The sequence below is a fragment of the Oreochromis aureus genome, linkage group 4, assembly GCF_013358895.1.
Source record: "Oreochromis aureus strain Israel breed Guangdong linkage group 4, ZZ_aureus, whole genome shotgun sequence".
Classification (NCBI taxonomy): domain Eukaryota; kingdom Metazoa; phylum Chordata; class Actinopteri; order Cichliformes; family Cichlidae; genus Oreochromis; species Oreochromis aureus.
Genome location: NC_052945.1, coordinates 11,543,216 through 11,559,099, shown reverse-complemented (window position 1 = coordinate 11,559,099; position 15,884 = coordinate 11,543,216). Strand labels below are relative to the sequence as shown.

Genomic DNA, 15,884 nt, shown 5'->3' with positions numbered 1-15,884 from the left:
CCTACCTCGGCGTAAGCGCCCTGCTGAGATAATGAGCAACATATAAACTGATCCACAAGGCTTTTCCAGCCTCCTCCAATGCCTGTCACATGTGACCTTCACACATATTCACACAATATTGCTCAGCACATGACTCATCAGCTGGAGTATTCATGTGCTACTTAAAAAAAGTGATCATTTGCAGTAATTCTGGGTTTATTTGCAGTCCTGTGGTATTCATAAATAACTGATGTGGAGTCCTGTGTTCAGCTAGTGCTTTCCTGTTTGGTTGGTATACTGAAAAGCTGGGGGGAAAAAACAACTCTAGTGGTTGGTGTGGTTGTAAGCAGTATTGAATTTTGGTGCATTTTTGCATTAGTATGTTTATATGTCATATGTGTGCACATGGGCAGGATTCTTACGGATGCATGCACTTCTGTTTGTGCAGGCACAGGAAGAGAGAGAGAGAGCGCGGTAGAGAAGGGTGGGATGTGACGGTTTGTGGGTGGGAAGGACAAGGGAAGGGGGTGGGGGGTGGGGGTGGATAGGTCCTGATGCTGATGTCTCTGCTGTAACCTTGGTTGCTACCGAACAGCAGCAGGGTCTGCCCTTCCCTTTTTTGTCATTGGCTTCCCACTCTGACCACAAGCCATGTGGCTTAGGCAACAACCAATGAAGCACAGGCAATGCTCCTTTAATAGTGCTCTGTCTTAAAGAGACAGCATCCTGTGCCTTGTTGGTTTTATTCCAGAGATCCTTCCCATGCTTCACCTCTGTGTTAATAAATAGCAGCGTTCTTTGTGCTTGTAATCAGGCTTGTGATGAAAAGAGCGAGGGAGAAAAGAACACAGTGATGAATGAAGGGACATAGTTTATATGTCAGTGCACATACAATGTACAGAGAGAGAGAGGAAGACTCTTGGTGAAAACGTAGTCTCTGTGAATATGTCGCGGCGTCTTAGAAGGTGCAAATAAGACATCCTCCACGCTGCCAACATGGAGGTGCACACATGAATATTCCCACACAGTCTCTCACTCACACTCACACCCTCACTCACACACATATTTCCGACAGACGTACATGCTGTCTTGTTGCACATGCGCACTCGGCATCTGAATAGAGGCGAGCACAGACACTCACACACATGCACGCGCCTGCAGCCACACTGCCTGATTAGCTTGCGAGAGCTGTCTACAGCATCCAGGGAAATGGCGCAAGAGGCAGAGCATTTGAGGAGAAGCGGCAGCCTAAAGCAGCGGGATTAGACCTCTGGCATTTTGGCCAGCTGATGCACGGATTGACTGGGAGCAGAGGACTGTGCTGCGGAGGTATCAGGAGGCAGCCTGACTGCCTGTGCTCTGACTGTGTGTTACTGGGATCGGTGTGAGACGGCACAGACGGGCTGATGCACCGGTAGGATTGGGCCGGGCCTCTGGATCCGTACTGTGGGGGAGGGGCAGCCGACGCAGAGAGGGAGACTGTTTTTCCAGACCACAGCTCTGGTTTGATTCTTCAACCTGACTGTCTGCTACAGGCCTGCCCGCATCCCATTCTGTCTCCCGCTCTTTCTCTCCATTCTTGCTGTTCTCTTGCTGTCATCAGTTGTTTGCCCGTTCTCCCTTCCCCGGTCCTCCTGTTATCCAGGCTCCCTTTGCATCCACTATTCGAAACCACAGTCATCTTTCTGTCCTCCCGTCATCATCTCTCCATTGCCCTCACCTCCATCATCTAAATTTTTCATTAGTGTTTGTCAAGCAGCCCAGCTCTCGTGACATTCTTTTTTTTTCGTTACATTTCTCTCACATTGCCACTCATTTCCACCATCCGCTGCTGTCTTTGCCCTTCAGACGGTCCATCGCTCCCTGTCTCCCGCCTCCCCTGCCTCCATCTTTACTCTTTCGGCTCCCATCCACCTTTACCCTGCAGTGACTATATATTTGGGTCAGCCTGCTCAGCAAATGGGATGAGATGTAGTCTCCACAGCAGCCGGATCCAGGGGGCTCCTGGTTTGCCCTCATCTTCGGACCACACTGAGGCTGTAGCCTGACTCAGGAGTGACTGGGTGGCCTGCTTTGGGGTATTGCATGTAGGCAAGGACAATCTGCACCAGCAGCCCCTGCCCTCACCCCCTTCCCCTGTTCCTTTGACCCCCTCTTGGGGCAGCCGTCACTCTGGAGTGTCCCGGCTTGACTGGCTGTGGCCTCTCTCCACACACCCTGACGTCGCCCTCATGCCACTGGGGGACTCGCAGCACCTCTACCCCACTCCACTACCGAACCTCCTGCCGGTGCCATCGACCAAAACCCCCGGTCACCCTCAACATGGGTGTGGTGGAGGCCATTGACCCAGCGCCGTCCCCCTGCCCCTCGCCTGTACCAGGGGGCTACAGGCTGCCCCGCTCCTCCAGCTACAGTCCCTTGCAGGGGAGGGCAGGGGCAGAGCTGGACCTCGGTGCAGCCGCTGGAGGAGTTCTGGAGGGGGGTGGGACAGCAGCGGAGCGCAGGACACCCTTAGTGGACCTCTTCTGTGAGACCTGCTCCAAGCCCTGGCTCATCGGTTGGTGGGACCAGGTAGGGCTCGGGCAACTTGCAGAAAACAAACAAGGCCGCGCGGTGGCCATCTTGGATGGATGCTGTGAACTCTACAAGTGTTATGCATGCATTAACAACTCGTCTGTTAGCTAGCCCTCATTATGTGTCTTTTTTTTAAAATTCACCAGTTGTTGTGTCATCTTGTGAATATATTGAGCTTATAAGGGAAAATCTTAAAAGGTACTACATTAGATTTGTTATATGTGGACTCCATGTGGTGCTGGAAGACTTTCTGGGTCTGGCAGGGACTTTATTTCAAACAGTAAGTCAGAATGCTGGCCAGTATATTGCTGTAGATAATTTACATGAAACTACTCAGCAGGAACAGTGATAAGGGAACAGAATTTATTAACTCTGCCCAGTGTTTCTACACTGCAGCAGAACTGTAAACAAAAAGACAATAATATCAGTCTCATTCTTCATCCCCCTATAACCTGTCTACATCTGTGTCCTGTGAGAGTACACCGAGCTGCTTATAATCTGAGAAATAGCCTTGGGACTTTATGAAGTAGTCCAGCAGTTTTTACTGCAGGTACGATGCAGTGTCACATAATGGCCATTTCTATCCTTCACACCTGCGTCCCACATCCCTCTCTCTGTCTCTCTCCTGCTACCCCGAAGCTGGCCTCAGTACAGACTAAAAGAAGGCAAGCGTGCTGTCAGTGAAGGAGAAGCTTATTGTCTTGGTTCTGTGTAGATGCTTAATCCCCCTTTTGGTTATTTAACCCTCTGACTCTATGTAAATTTATAAATTTTCACAGGTTTTTATTAATAAAGGAAATTTGTAGACTTGTATATGATGGGATATCTCAACACTTAGTAAAAAGAAAAGGAATTAGGATTATAGGATTTATTTGATTTCTCTGTGTCACTGAGTACAGATCGTACAGGTTATACTTTAGAGCACTTCCACGTGTTTTATTCATGAAAGTTAGACAAGATATATGCCTGATATATACCTTACATATGCAGGCGTGTTAGCCCACAGTCATGTCTGAACAGTGTTTGCATGTTTGCTTCATTAGTCTGTATCAGAGGAAGAGTGTTGTTTGTCCTGGCACTCGGACTGGCACTGTAGAAGTGTTGGTTGGCAGCTATGACTCAGCGTTACAGCATTAGGGAAGGAAAGAACCAGAGAGAGCGGGAGAAAGGAGGAGGAGGTTTGGGCTGAGCCTGCTTGCCTAAGTGTGCCACTGGGCTTGACTGGCCTTCCTGGCTGCTGATGGCTGATTCTGCCTGATTGCTCCTACAATTTATTGTTACAATTAGCTATTTGCCTGGCTTATTATGTAAGGGGTGACAGGCCAGGAAACGATGGGAAAACGGGAGATAACTATGGGGATAAGAGTGAAAGATGGGGGTGTTGCATAAAATGAAACGGAAGGAAAACAAAGAGGAGCTTGTGACAGAGAAGGATTTGGGAGCTCAAGGGAGGTAATGAAGAACGCTGTTTACCTCTAGAGGGAGGGAGGAGCAGTTTTAAGTAACAGAGAGCTGTAGCGAGGAGCAGAGGCAGAGGAGGAGAGGGTTGACCTTGGTAAAGGTCAGAGACACCTGCCTACTCCCTCAGATTGTCACCCAAGAAGCCACCGCTCTCACATCAAGCTGAAGGACTGACTGTGAGGAGGCAGTTGCCATGGCAACTGCTCGGGTTGCCATGGAGATTGTTATGTGTGAAAGATCAGTCAGTGGGACACAGACTGAGGGGTCTGTCCGATTTGCATTGTGCTTTCACATGACTTGTCTGACAGGGAACTGTTAAGTCTCCCAAATCATCGTGTGGAGCTACGAAAATAAAACGTTACATAAACGCAGCGAGAACATTCAGGAACAGTGTTCAGTCTGTCTGCATGGATAATGTACTCATTTAATCATATTTGTGTCTGTAGTTCACAGCTGACTCTGTAGTTGTATGGGAAAGAATACATAAAAGAAACATGCCACATTACTGCAGCACATCTCTGGAAATCAGAGTACAAACACACTGGGTCGGGGTATTGAACAGTCTGTTCTCATCTGAGAAAAGGAGGAGGCATGATTCATAATTGATTTTCTCACCCTTTAGCAAATGAGGGTGATAATTTATTTTTTCATATTTGAATCACAGGAATGTTTTGTTGTTATATATCAGTGCAAATGGAATCTAAATTACAGTGTTAATATATAGTTGGATATGTCAGTAACACATGTCTTATGCTTCTATGTTCTAACTACTGTTCAAGTCACTCACTTCTGTCAATGTCTGCCCTCCTCTCAGTTTAAAAGGATGTTGAACAGGGAGCTGTCCCATTTGTCAGAGATGAGTCGCTCAGGGAACCAAGTGTCAGAATACATCTCCACTACCTTTCTAGGTAAAGAAAACCTGCCGCCCACTTGTTGCCAACTTTTATAGCAGCTTCACCTGCAGCTGATCTCTGACTTCTGCTCGTTGCAGATAAGCAGAACGAGGTGGAGATCCCGTCCCCCACCATAAGGGAGAGGGAGAAGCCCATGTGTCACATCAGTGGTGTGAAGAAGCTCACGCACAGCTCCAGTCTTTCCAACTCCGCCCTGCCTCGCTTCGGAGTGAAGACTGAACACGAGGATGCATTAGCCAGGGTAAAAGGAAGTGAAACCTACTTTCTCAGCACATTGTATTTATTTATCTAATTCTAATACGAAATTCCTGTGTGCATTCTATAGTCTTCTGTGAGAACATGTAAAGAGAATTTCACTCCAAAACACTGACAGCAATCATTACATTATGTCTACACTGGACCATAGTAGAGTTGTGTTAAAATAAACTTTTCTACTGTGATGAAGTATAACACACAATGTATCATGTTCCATGTTCCATGTTTCACAAATACTGTCACTTAAAGAACTGGCAGCACTAACAGTTTGGTGACATGTGTGTTTCTCTTTGCTCTCAGGAGCTGAACGACTTGAACAAGTGGGGCCTTAATATCTTTCGTGTGGCAGAGTTCTCTAATAATCGACCCCTCAGCTGCATAATGTATGCCATCTTCCAGGTGAGAGGCCGGTCTTAATGGAATGTGCAGCAACTAATAGCATGTATGACTGTGATCATGACTCCTGTGGACTGCGCCGGTTGCAGGAAAGAGATCTACTGAAGACCTTTCGGATCCCTGTGGATACGTTTGTCACCTATGTGATGACCCTGGAGGACCACTATCATGCCAATGTGGCCTACCATAACAGCCTCCACGCTGCTGATGTCACTCAGTCTACTCATGTACTGCTGTCCACACCAGCTTTAGATGTAAGTATCTCTACTTAACTGCCAATGACAAGAAGTCCACACAGCTTCTAAAACGAAACAATAGTTAAGAGCCAAACTGCAAACTATTTTTCAAAGTGTTCCCCTCTTTGTTTCTCTCTTACAGGCTGTATTCACTGATCTAGAGATACTAGCTGCATTATTTGCTGCCGCCATCCATGATGTGGACCATCCAGGAGTGTCAAACCAATTCCTCATAAACACCAGTGAGTCAAAATGAGATGAAACTTTTACACACATACACTACCAGTCAAAACTTTGGACACGTGACTATTTACATTGTAGATTCTCACTGAAGGAAACAAAACAAAAAACTCCCAACAGTGTCACCAGCAAAGCACACCTCCTCCTCAATGCTTCACGATGGGAACCATGCATGTAGAGACCATCCGTTCACCTTTTCTGCACTTTCACACAAAGACACAGCGGGTGGAACCAAAGATCTCAAATTTGGACCCATCAGACCAAAGCACAGATTTCCACTGTTCTAATGTCCAAGCCTTGTGTTTCTTGGCCCAAAAAAAATATCTTCTGCTTGTTGCTTTTCCTTAGTAGTGGTTTCTTAGCAGCTTTTTGACCATAAAGGCCTGATTTGCCTGGTCTCCTCTGAACAGTTGATGTAGAGATGTGTCTGCTACTAGAACTCTGTGTGGCATTTATCTGGGCTCTAATCTGGTCCTCATGTGTGCCAATTTCATCATAGTGCTCGATGGTTTTGGGGGACATATTCAAAGTTTTAGCAATTTTCCAGACTGACTGACCTTCAGTTCTTAAAGTAATGATGGACTGTCGTTTCTCTTTCCTTAGTTGATTGGTTGTTGCCATAATATGAATTCTAAGTTGTCAAATAGGGCTGTCAACTGTGTACCAACGTGACTTCTGCACAACACAACTGATGGCCCCAACCGCATTAAGAAGGCAAGAAATTCCACAAATGAATCAAATGAATGAGGGTTTGCAGCGCTGTCAACAAAGCAAAGGGTGGTTACTTTGAGGAATCTAAAATATAGGATAATATAAAAGTTATTTATCATTTTTTCTTTGCTACAAAATTCCATATATCTTGCGTAATATATTTGATGTCTTTGGTTTGTATCTACAGTGTAGAAAGCAGTAAAAAATAGAAGGTGTGTCCAAACTTTTGACTGGTAGTGTATCACACAGCAGGAGATAGTCTGGGTACAACATGTTCTCACTCACTCACATGCTCTCAAATACTTTAAAACCTGGGGTTCTGCAGCATGGTGGTGGACTGGTTAGGACTGTCCCCTGTCAGAAAGAAGGGGATAGGTTGGGACCTTCCTGTGTGGAGCCTGCATGTTCTCCCTGTAGCTACATGGCTTCTCTCTTGGTACTCTGGGTTCCTCCCACATTCCAAAGCCATGCAAGTTTGGTTGACTGGTGATTCCAAATTAGCAGTAGTGGTGAATTTGAACATGAAGAGTTGCCTGTCTGTTTGTATTAGCTCCACAATAGACAGGCCAGACCTCACTTTTCTCTCATAATCAGCTGTCATAAGCTCCAGCATCCCTTAATAAGTTCTGGAAACAGGTGCATAGATGGGAATACTCCAAAACTACATTGGGTTTAGGCATGAGTGCTGACTGGGTAGCTTAGGACACATGGAACCCCCACAGTGTTACTGTTACTACTTTGCACTAGAAAGACATCAAACACGCTCACGTAATTTAATAAAAATGAAACAACATAAACAATGTTCATAAAAAAAAGTTGAATCTGTTGAATATGCCTGATGTGTGATGTGCAATCATCACTAGCAAATTACTAGCAAAGAGAGGGTAGCTATGAAGAAACCAGTACAATAATGTCTATAACAATGTGTTTGTAAAAGTCTCTCATTTAACAATGGGGATAATTCAGATAGCAAAAACTAAGCAGGAATTTTTATATATGCTTTCATTGTTTTGTGTTATATGATGTATATAACGTAGTATACAACACACACTTATATACATACATATATAGAGTGTAACTTCTCATTTTGATTTGTAAATGCAACAGTTTACCCTTAAAAAATAGTAATTCTCAAAGGAGTTTTTGTTGTTCTTTTACTGATATTGAATGTTGCTTGATGCCTTCCTCAGACTCAGAGTTAGCCCTGATGTATAATGATGAGTCTGTGCTGGAGAACCATCACTTGGCTGTGGGTTTTAAGCTGCTTCATGAGGACAACTGTGACATCTTCCAGAACCTTACCAAGAGGCAAAGACAGAGCCTTAGGAAACTTGTTATTGACATGGTGAGTGTCAACATATTCATTATGAATTATAGCTACCTTCCTCACTTGTCGTCATGTGCTCCCCTAATTTGTGACCTCTCTATTTTTTATTTGTCTCTTTTTCCTCTAATCTAATCATACCTACTTTGTTCTCAGGTTTTGGCAACAGACATGTCTAAACACATGAGTTTGCTGGCAGACCTCAAAACTATGGTGGAAACTAAGAAAGTGACAAGTTCTGGAGTGCTGATGCTTGACCACTACACTGATCGAATACAGGTAAGCCACAATTATTCAATTAATTTAAAAGTACTTCAATCAACAAATAATGAGAGGAATATTTCAAAGTGTTATAAAAGATAATGAGACAGTGAACGTGGCTCAAATAAACACTGGATTGGATAAGGTAGATGTAAGGAAAGTTAGTGTATGATCAACATGAAACATCAGTCATAGCAGGGAGCTGGGAAGAACAAGTTCTTGGGGACCTCTGTTTTACACAGCTTGTAAATTATGTATAACCTGCATGTTTGCTGTTATTGTGGTATGTCGCTAGCTTAGGCACCACAATGTTTTTTAATGGTGGAGACAATTTGGAAACAATAAATATGAAGCTGGCATTTTGTTTTAAATAAACTAAACCCTTAAAGTGCATGTATAACACACGTGTAGCCACCACAAAGACAGCCATTAGTTTCTGGGCTTTGGTTTTCAAGGCTGGACTCCACGGCTGTTGCAGTCTTGTTATTTTGGCGCAGAAGGGATGTATCTGAATGCAATGGTGGAGTGCTAGGGCATCATGTAATGCTAGCATGCTTGGTTACCAAAGTGCAATGCACTCACATTTAAGGAAGCACCTAAAAGTGTTGACACAGTTGAGACTTCTAGTTCGGTGACTTTCAAATGGCAGAAGCAAAGCCGCTTGCATTGGCCTAAACCTGTCAGTAAAAGCGGGCACGCCTCTGATTATGCAAGTTTTATATGTTAACGTTTTTTGTTTTTTTCTAAATTACCAAATCCTCACAGTTATCATTATGAGAGAAATTTGTAACAGAGACCAAACTGGTGTTTGTTCCAAGCAGTAAACATGCCTATTTCTGCTCTACTGTAAATCATTTTAACATGGGAGCCTGTGAGGACTGTCTGTTTTGAAGCCAGCCTTTGAAGTGGCAGTTTTTGGCATTTGAATGATTACTTCATCTTTCAGAGCTGTAAGTTGCTACTTGGTTGAACAATATACTTCACACACCAAACTCCTGCAAGGTCTACAATCCAGACTGACAGTTATGAAGACTCATCTAATAAAATGATGAGTTACAGCTATGTCCAGATCTACCTTTACTAATTTATACATGAATCTGACCCACCTGGAAACGTAAACTGTGTATCTTGACCTGACTGTCCTACTGTTTTACCAATAAAAGTAAGAAACTGAGCTTTAATAAGTGTGGTGAATGGGACAGAAATTAAACATCCCTAGATATCTCAGCCAAGGTGATGGTGGTTGCTGACAGTTTCTAAAGCAGCTGATCAGCTGTCTTTGAGCAAAGACGAAACAACGGTGTTAATTCGAAAAGTAAAGAGCAGTTACTGAGACTTTGGAGAATTGTACCAACTCGTGGAAGAAAGGAAAGGAAAAGAGAATGAATGTGAAAAAGGTCATAAAAACATTGGGTTTGCACCACCTTTTTTCAGTTGCTTTGTCAATTTAAAATGCAAAATGTTAAACAACTTAAAGGGACAAAGTAGACTATGGGCAAACAATCTTCATGCTTATCAGATTTCAGGATAGTGTTAATCAATGTTACGGCCATTACTCAAAAAAGGTAATGTATTGCACATTACTCTTTACTTTTCTATTACTTATAAACCTGAGGCTACAGTCCCACACACCAACAGAAATCCCTACCCTAACATGGACACACATATAAAGAGCCCAAAAATACTTTAAAGGAATCGCCACAGTAATTCAACTGCATAGGTTTAAATAGAGGCCAGCAAGCTTATTGCTTTTGTTACCTGTTGAAGTTCAGGGTCTGGCTGCTGGGCTGGGGTCAGCAGCCACTCAGCTATTATGTCATTCTGGGTTCTTGCCTAGCTTTGTGTTAGCATGATGCCTGCGCAGATGCTTGCAAAGGGCTGAAGCCCTGTTTCTGTCATGGACGCAGTTTCCATTTCACGATCACATTCTTGTCCATTTATGCAATAACAATAAAAGTAATGTCCAAATCGCTACACTTCTAGCTTTGTACGTTCACAATATAATGTGAGGTAAATGATTTTGTATATATGTAGGTATTGAGGAACATGGTGCACTGTGCTGACCTGAGCAATCCCACAAAGCCTCTGGCTGTGTATCGACAATGGACAGAGAGAATCATGGAGGAGTTCTTCAGGCAGGGAGACAAGGAGAGAGAGCGGGGGATGGAGATCAGTCCCATGTGCGATAAACACACTGCATCTGTGGAAAAAAGTCAGGTAATTGAGCAGCAGTGAAATACACACATGTATGAATATGACCGCACGCAACTGGATAACTGTTAATGCTGTAGGTGGAGTGATAACTACAGTGCAGAGAGTGATTTATCAGCTCTGATCACAGCAGTCATCCTCCTACATTTTTAATGCTGATTTGCAGGCAGTGAAGAAACACCACTGTGCTAGCTTATGTCATGTCAGTCATTGCCTTTTTCTTTTTTTTCCTTTACGTAGGTGGGCTTTATTGACTACATTGTCCACCCGCTGTGGGAGACATGGGGGGATCTTGTGCACCCTGACGCCCAGGAAATCTTGGACACTCTGGAGGACAACAGAGACTGGTACCAGAGCACTATTCCCCAAAGCCCCTCACCACCTCCTGTGGACGACGACAAGGATCTAAACGTGTGCATAGACAAGTTTCAGTTTCAGCTCACTCTGGAAGAGAGTTTACAGAGGGAACAGGAAGACGAGGATGGCAAGCCAACGCCAAACCATGTGGCACAGGACTGCAGTCACGGGGAGGATGAGTGCAAAAAGGATGAAGAGGAAGACATAATGGCAGAGGAGGAAAATGAGGATATAATAGAAGAAGAAGATGAGGTGGCAATGGAAGAAGAGGACTTGGAGGAGGAGCTGAAATCTCAGTTGGGTGGGGGGCCTGACAAGGACAGACTTTCTGACACAAGTCCTGTAGAAGAAGAGGAGGATTCTTCTTCACAAGCTGACGATACATGAGTTTTGCTCCTGTATCTCCCTCCTCACTTGCACACATTATCTTGTTCATCCTTTCAATGGCCAAACCAAGAACAAATAAGACTGCAATGACAATACACACCTTTAAATATATTTTTCAAAAAGGGAATAAATACAAATTGCTTAAAGAGAAGTTAATTACACAGCAACTGTAGATTTGGAGTGGCGACAAGTCTTTCGACTGATTCCACAGTGAACTTTAGACTAAGAGGAATCTAGGAGAGCATTAATGTTGGGCGACTGAAGACAGCGTAGCACTCTGGGACTAGAATGCACACACATAAACACACATGAAGTAACACACAACTTAAAGAAAGAAAAAAAAACAGGAGCAGGAAATCCACCAATGCAATGTGTGTACGAGCATGCAGCAGTCATGCAGTAAAAGTGTGCTCCGCATATTCCCTGTCCTTTCTTTTTTGGGGAGGCAGAAACACACGCTGGACTGTATGTTTGTATGTGTGCATTTATTAGAGGGACACTGATAAGTAATGAATCTCTTTGGAAAAAGCCATCCCTTAATGGAGTATTAACTAGTGTTCAGTCAGTATTAGTAATTCATGTTCGTTAGAATCTCAATAGAAACCGTTCTCCTCAGAAAAGCTACACGTCCGAGTAACTTCTTTTTTTTTCCATTTCTGTCGGAAAGAAAAATAAGATAATCCCGTCGGAGTTGGAGGAGGTGAAGGAAAAACTACGGAAGGAAAGGAAGATGCTGCGACGAAGGGGCCATCGGGTCCCATATCTCCCTTTTTCCCTTTACGCGGAGAGTGCTACTGGTGCAAGATGGCTCTGTGCCTTTCTGAAACACCAGCTTCTTGAAAGGAGCTGTCGTGAAGCAATGCATTGTGGGACAGGAGTGTCTGAATTTGTCATCATTTTTGATTGTCTCTTGTTGAAGATCTCTCTCTCTTTACTGTTCATGGTATCGTGGTGTGTATCTCACACGTACAGTTTCTGTGGTGATATGTTTTCAGCTGTAAGTCTTCCTTTGTTGCTCTTCTGGTAATATAATAACTCAGAACTCTAAATGCAGAGCAATCACTACCACCACCACAACCATCAGTGGACTCTTTCCAGCTTATGTTCTTTTGTTTTTTAATTTTTAGAATATTTTTTTTAAACTTTCTGAGAATAAGCCATGTGATGCTTTGAAGCATACGTTTTGCCTATTTTATATTTAACAGTTGCCGAATACGTTGAAGGGACACGGGATTATTTCATCAGCAGAACAAATTTTTTTACTCGCCATCTCACGCCCACTTGCACTGCGTGGTCATGTCTCCTCATACACAACCAATCTCACCAAAGTAAAGGATGAGAAACTTCAGTGGGTGAAGTGATTCAAGGGAAGACAGATGAATAAGAAAATCAGGGAGGCAGAATGTCAGGGGAAAGAAGCGTGACGTGGCCAAATAGGAGGTCTAGCGGTCCCTAATCATCCTTGTTATGTTTGATGCTTTTTTGCCTTAATGTCAGATGCAGGATATATGCCTGCTAGTATGTAGATTTATAAGATATACAATAGATATCCTAGTATATTTATATCACGTCTGTATGCTTATTTCTGTGAGTATCAGTGTGTCTATACACAATGTATCCAGCATTGCATTTGGAGGGAAAAGGTAGACACTGCTGCCGACTAGCTGTTATGTTGTTGCTGTGCTTGGACCAACGTAAAGAATGTGTTGTTTTCTAATCACGACGACTATCTTATTATAGCTATCTGAAGGCATTGAGGGGGAAATAAGAATTGAAAAGGGGAGTTGAGGTGTTTGGTAGGTTTAAGAGGAAGATGTTGTCACACTCATCGTCGCTCACTCACTGGCATTGCCGCATCTCGTCGAGCGGATGTTCAGGATTCGATCGGCAACAGCTCAAACCGGCCGCAGTTTGTCCAGGTGTTTGTTTCTCACAGGGTATAAATGAATTCAATACATAAACAAACAAAAGAACACGAGTGGGGTTCTTTTGAAGGTAAGAGCAAGTTCCTGCAGGTCAGTAACTCAGCTTATCTGAAGACACCACCACAGACTGGTGTAAGAAAAGCCCCGTGGGCACAGCTGCGAGGCCCCCCACACACAGGCTGTTTCATCCAGTGGAATGGGAAGTTACTCAAATAAAAGATTCCCATATGCACTGGCCTTTTTCTTTCAACACGTTGCTTTGTTTTGTGGCTTCTCGTTCTGTTATAAGCTATAAAAACATCAATATTTAATTGCCATACAAACACAATACTGTAGCAATTGTTTCTTATTAAGGAAATTATTAAAGTGATTGATTGCTGCCATTCTTTTTAAATGATGAGAAGAAAACCAGGGGAAGTGTTTTCTTTGAACAGTTTGTGTACAGTTTATTTTTATATCATTCTGGTGGATGGTCTGGAAAAAGAATCACGTGTTGATGACTATAGCTATAAGCATTACCACTCTTGTATATAATGTAATATTGGATTGTAAATTATAAATTTATCCGCATCATCATGATTAACAAATAACCACTTAAAGTTGTTAAGTGAACCACTGCAGGCCACATCCTCATATTTCCATTCTTCAAACATATTTTCTCCTCACTCGTGCTGTCCTATTTTATTTTATTTTATTTTTTTCACTTTTTAGTTGTTCACATTTATTGTTCGAATCAAATATATTCGTACCAGCACTTTATTTCATCAGGTTTCGAGGCAGACGGTGTGTTTCAGGTAGTGTGTGCTGCTGGTTTGGTCATTCGCAGTCACTTATTGATTATATTCCACTGGGCCAAACCACAAACCCTCATTGTGAAGCAGTTAGTGTTCACCTCTCTCTGCAGGCATAACCAAACAACCCAATCATTCTCGATTAAATGTCCAGATGAGATTGAACCCATTTGACCAATGCGATCAAATGGAAGTTGAGGTAGTCACATAGGATACAGTTAAAGGAGATAAATGTGTCCTTATGTGACTTGGCCATTTCTAGCACCGTCACCACCTCGGTTTCTTAGTAACTTTAATCACTATCTAGCCTGATAGCCTAAATGTCCATCCCGTGGTGGCCTACTTAGCTGGTTCCCATCGGGTTTGCTGTCAGGTTATTGTTGTCACAGACTGACTCCCTCTGAGAATACTTCTCTGGGCTTTAATTCATGTGTTTGTTCATGAGTAAGAAAGGTTATTCAAGGGAAAAAAAAAACATGAAATGATTGTAATATTTGTAAATGATGTTGCTGTAATGTGTAAAATGTGTCCAAGTTATTTTTTATTATATTATTTTTATGAGAGTTTTTCCTCTTGACAGAGCTGAGGTGTCATTTTGTGAATAAATGCATTTAATAAGCAAACATCTATATATAAAACAATATTATAGTATATCAGTATATTTTTCTTTTATTTCACTGTTCAGTACTGTAAAGTGTGTTAAAATACAAATAAAGAAAGATTTTTCTATTAAATGCAAACTCCACTCTCCTGTTTGCTAGGTTTTTCTTCTTCGCATTAATGGTTTTTAATAACTCTATGCAGCTTAACACAGACAAAAACGTGTCTAACTTTTGCTTTTGTGAGCATTACCGCCCAACTCAGACAGAGCTTGGGGTGTTTCTCACCCATTGTAAAAGCTAACACGCTGAACCGTGGGATCATTTTTTGTCACATCTTTGACATTTGATGCTCACATCAAGTCTGATTCACTCTTGTTTTTTTTTTTCATTTAAGAAATATAGCTAAAGAAAAAGAATTAAGAACTCCAGATTTCTTATTTATTGCATCTATTACAATAAATAAAGAGAACCATTCATTATTTTTCTTATGAATTGGACCTGCTTGTCTTTATCTCCTCTCACTTGGATTATTGCATTTGACTATTTTCATGGCTGTTATCTATTAACCACCTCCAATCTGTCCAAAATGCTTTTAACTCACTGTCACCCCACTTCTAAAGCTTTTGTACTGGCATCTAGACATTTCTATATTAATAGTGGAACAGGAACCTTTCAATTGTTTAACTTTTACTTAATTCATTTGGTTTACAATTAATGGCAATGGAGGTGGGGTCAGCTAAAAGTTTAAAATCCATGGACTTCTTCACATTTTCCACAGTCATCCAGTAGCTTATCTTAATTTAGCTTGCAGCTTGGTTTATTTTCAGTTAAACTTCAGAGTGGCTTAGGTTGTTTACATTTTGGTTTTTAAAAGATTTACAGTAGTTCCTTTTCCCCTCACGTACTCTTAGGTAAGTATTATAACCTTGGAATGCACCTCTATTTGGATCTGTTTGGTCTAGTACAAGTAGGTTGGTACATGTACACACCGATATTTAAATAAGATTTCCTATTTGTATTAAATCCGGTACTGTGGTTTTAAAGAGAGGCTATTGCGTAGGGACATTTTTGATATAAATTTATGAATGTGCTATGAAAGTTGAAAATCAATGCCTATATGTTTAAATGTTATTTACCCCATTGTTAAATATTGGTAAAAGTGCAAACAGTGATGACTACCTCTCTGACACGAGATGGCTGCGTCCCCAGAATCCTCTACACTTCAGACAAGCGCAAAGGGTCTTCCTGCTCTCCGCCAAT

General features: G+C 42.5%; 1 protein-coding gene and 1 long non-coding RNA gene across 5 annotated transcripts in view; one reads left to right on the top strand and one right to left on the bottom strand.

The window, feature by feature from the left end:
• Positions 1-14,665, top strand: part of pde4a (phosphodiesterase 4A, cAMP-specific) — a 48,791-nt gene extending 34,126 nt beyond the window's left edge. For 2 of the 3 annotated variants that reach the window (XM_039611438.1, XM_031741280.2), the window contains exons 7-15: positions 4,829-4,922; positions 5,006-5,169; positions 5,484-5,582; positions 5,669-5,833; positions 5,958-6,057; positions 7,957-8,111; positions 8,247-8,369; positions 10,386-10,568; positions 10,803-14,665. In XM_039611438.1, coding sequence (XP_039467372.1) covers positions 4,829-4,922; positions 5,006-5,169; positions 5,484-5,582; positions 5,669-5,833; positions 5,958-6,057; positions 7,957-8,111; positions 8,247-8,369; positions 10,386-10,568; positions 10,803-11,306 — 1,587 coding nt within the window. In that variant the 3' untranslated portion in view covers positions 11,307-14,665. Of the gene's footprint in view, positions 1-2,473; positions 2,551-4,828; positions 4,923-5,005; positions 5,170-5,483; positions 5,583-5,668; positions 5,834-5,957; positions 6,058-7,956; positions 8,112-8,246; positions 8,370-10,385; positions 10,569-10,802 lie in introns of those variants that run through there. The other variant, XM_031741281.2, reaches the window with a different exon arrangement.
• The window catches only part of LOC120439958, a 32,185-nt gene extending 16,301 nt beyond the window's left edge, over positions 1-15,884 (bottom strand). For both annotated transcript variants that reach the window (XR_005612873.1, XR_005612874.1), the window contains exons 1-2: positions 15,804-15,884; positions 10,416-10,551 (exon numbers count right to left, since the gene is read on the bottom strand). This is a non-coding gene — a long non-coding RNA (uncharacterized LOC120439958). The remainder of the gene's footprint in view (positions 1-10,415; positions 10,552-15,803) is intronic.